Genomic DNA, 2529 nt, shown 5'->3' on the forward strand with positions numbered 1-2529 from the left:
ATAAAACAACCGCCACACATTGCATGAAAAAAAATGTCTCCCTTCCTTCAGGCTGGCCAAGAGCGCTGAGGACCTGGAGAGCCCCCTGAGCGACAAGTGCTGCAGGAAGACCATCTTCTACCTCATCACCACGCTCAATGAATCCTTCAGGCCAGACTACGACTTCAGTGCGGCACGGGCACACGAGTTCAGCCGGGAGCCAAGTCTCAACTGGGTCAGTGCAGTTTTGGTTGAAATCATTTCAACTGAACACCACCAGATGGCGCCAAAGTAATACTTTTTTTTTTTTTTTTTTTTTTTTGCTTTGGCTGACCAGAGCATACTGATCACAAATGGATTGAATTTTTAATGAGTGATAGAAGTTAGGTGAACCCCCAAAATTTGCCAATATTGAGAGTTTCGCCCCTCCCCCCCAAAAGCCACAAATCAGTGAAATGTTTTTTGGTTCTGTGGTTGTCAGGTGGCAAACGCGGTCAACAGCAGCTTGTTCTCAGCCGTGGGTGAAGGATTCAACTCTTTGGGACCCGAGTTGTGGAACGCCATCGACCAGGAGATCAACCTGCCCGCATGTGACATCTACAGGTAACTCATCCAAACCCAGGGTTAGGGTTTTAAATTGGGGTTAGAGTTTCAAATTAAGGTTTTAAATAAGGGTTACAGTTTTGAATTGGGGTTAGGGTTTGAGTTCCAAAGTCCAATTTTAAAATGGGGTCAGAGAGTGGGGTTTTAAACTAGCTTTGCTGTGGCTGCTCAATGTAACTAAATGTCTCCCTCTGGTGGCTGTAATGGATATTACTCACCGTTGACACCCCCTCCCCCACCCTGTTTCAGCTACAATCCTGATCTGGACTCGGATCCTTTCGGAGAGGAGGGCAGCCTGTGGTCCTTTAACTATTTCTTCTACAACAAGAAGCTGAAGAGGATCGTTTTCCTCACGTGTCGCTACGTCAGGTAAGCGCTATTTTGTTTTTGACGCCACGCACCTCCCGTCAACTCCCCCTTTGTCGTCGCCAGTGTCCTGAGCGGCTACGGCGGAGATGGCCTGGACAGCGACGAGCTGGACATGGAGCTGGATGAGGATGAAGAAGAGGAGCTGGCTGGCTTCACAGAGGACAGGTGAGCTCACTCGAGTCTGCGCCATCTTGAGAAGACGTCAACGTTTGCTGTTTTGTTTTTGCAGGTGCTCCAGAGTTGTGTGCGTCTGAAGTTTCACTGTCCGCTCTCGTGTTTTCCACCCAAAGCAGTTTTCATGCATTTTGTAGGACTAAATGCATGTCTTTAGAGTTTTGCTGTTCAACAAACGTGCAGGCAACAGACTCCCAGGTCAGAGAAAGTCAACAAAAAAAAAAGGCCGTTTTCTGGGCGAGAACGTTTTGAGCAATGAACTTTTATGAAAACTTCATTTCCTCTTCACTGCTGCTTTTTACGTCACACATTTTCCTTTGTTTGTCTCATATTCCTGTTTTTCTACATTTGTGTGCACCTGATTTTCATGCAGTTTGAATGTAGAGTGTACCCAAGCTACATAATGATGATGTACATCTGTGCTTTCTTTTCAGTGTTCTAAAATATTGCTAATGTGAATAAACGTCTTTGGTGAGTGTGTGTTTTTGTTTTTAAATTGTCTTGGTCACACTTAGTGTCAATCACTGTTAAGTACCATCAAAACCTTCACCTCCCGGTGTATGTTGGTTGAGGAAGCACACGAGAACTGCAATTGAACCCTGCACCACTGCATTGGAAAGCCAAAACAAACCAGTGTACCACCACAGCCGCCCTCCTCCCAATGACTTTGTTGCTACTCTACTAGAAGGCACCTAACAGTGATTGACACAAAAAGTTTGCATCTTCCATTAACCTGAAGCCACAAAGGAAGACCGGAGCCGGAGTCGAACTCTGCACCTATGCGCTGAGAGGCCGATCGATAACCATTCGCCCACCAGGCTGCTCCACGAGTGACTTCAATGAGAAACTTGATCAAGCTTCTTCAGTTCGCTGAGGAGCTGATTTGGATCAGGTGCCTTGCAGCAGGGAGTAAAAGAAAACATGCACGAAAACTTGACATGCCTCATGTGTCGAGGGGAAGGGTTTTTTTTTTTTTTTTCCCCCAAAACTGGCAATAGGGTTAAAAGGTTTTAAACCAGTCAGGGATGCAAATTTGGGTTTTAAATGGGTTGGGGCGGGGGGGCCTATAAAGCCTTACTATATATGGTCGTTTTTTTCATTTTATTCTGAAAAAAAAAACCACCATGTAAAGTAAGGCGTTTTTGACCGAAAGAAACGACAATGGTATAGTTAGGCGTTTTTTGGCCCGAAAAAAAAACGACTGTGTATAGTATAGCGTTTTTAGCCGAAAAAATGACAAAGTGCAGTAAGCCGTTTTTAGCGAGAAAAAAACGACATAGTAAGGCGTTTTTAGCCGAAAAAAACAACCATGTATAGTAAGGCGTTTTTTGCTGGAAAAAAGGACATGGTATAGTAAGGCGTTTATAGTGAGAAAAAAACGACATAGTATAGAAAGGCGTTTTT

The 2529-nt window shown here is 44.7% G+C and overlaps 1 protein-coding gene across 1 annotated transcript in view; it reads left to right on the forward strand.

The window, feature by feature from the left end:
• The window catches only part of maf1b (MAF1 homolog, negative regulator of RNA polymerase III b), a 3809-nt gene extending 2204 nt beyond the window's left edge, over nucleotides 1-1605 (forward strand). The window contains exons 4-8 of the mRNA XM_019866273.1: nucleotides 22-214; nucleotides 461-582; nucleotides 832-951; nucleotides 1015-1116; nucleotides 1181-1605. Coding sequence (XP_019721832.1) covers nucleotides 22-214; nucleotides 461-582; nucleotides 832-951; nucleotides 1015-1116; nucleotides 1181-1205 — 562 coding nt within the window. The 3' untranslated portion in view covers nucleotides 1206-1605. The remainder of the gene's footprint in view (nucleotides 1-21; nucleotides 215-460; nucleotides 583-831; nucleotides 952-1014; nucleotides 1117-1180) is intronic.
• Nucleotides 1606-2529: the final 924 nt, after the last annotated feature.

This window comes from Hippocampus comes, unplaced genomic scaffold, assembly GCF_001891065.2.
Source record: "Hippocampus comes isolate QL1 unplaced genomic scaffold, H_comes_QL1_v1.1 scaffold3, whole genome shotgun sequence".
NCBI lineage: Eukaryota > Metazoa > Chordata > Actinopteri > Syngnathiformes > Syngnathidae > Hippocampus > Hippocampus comes.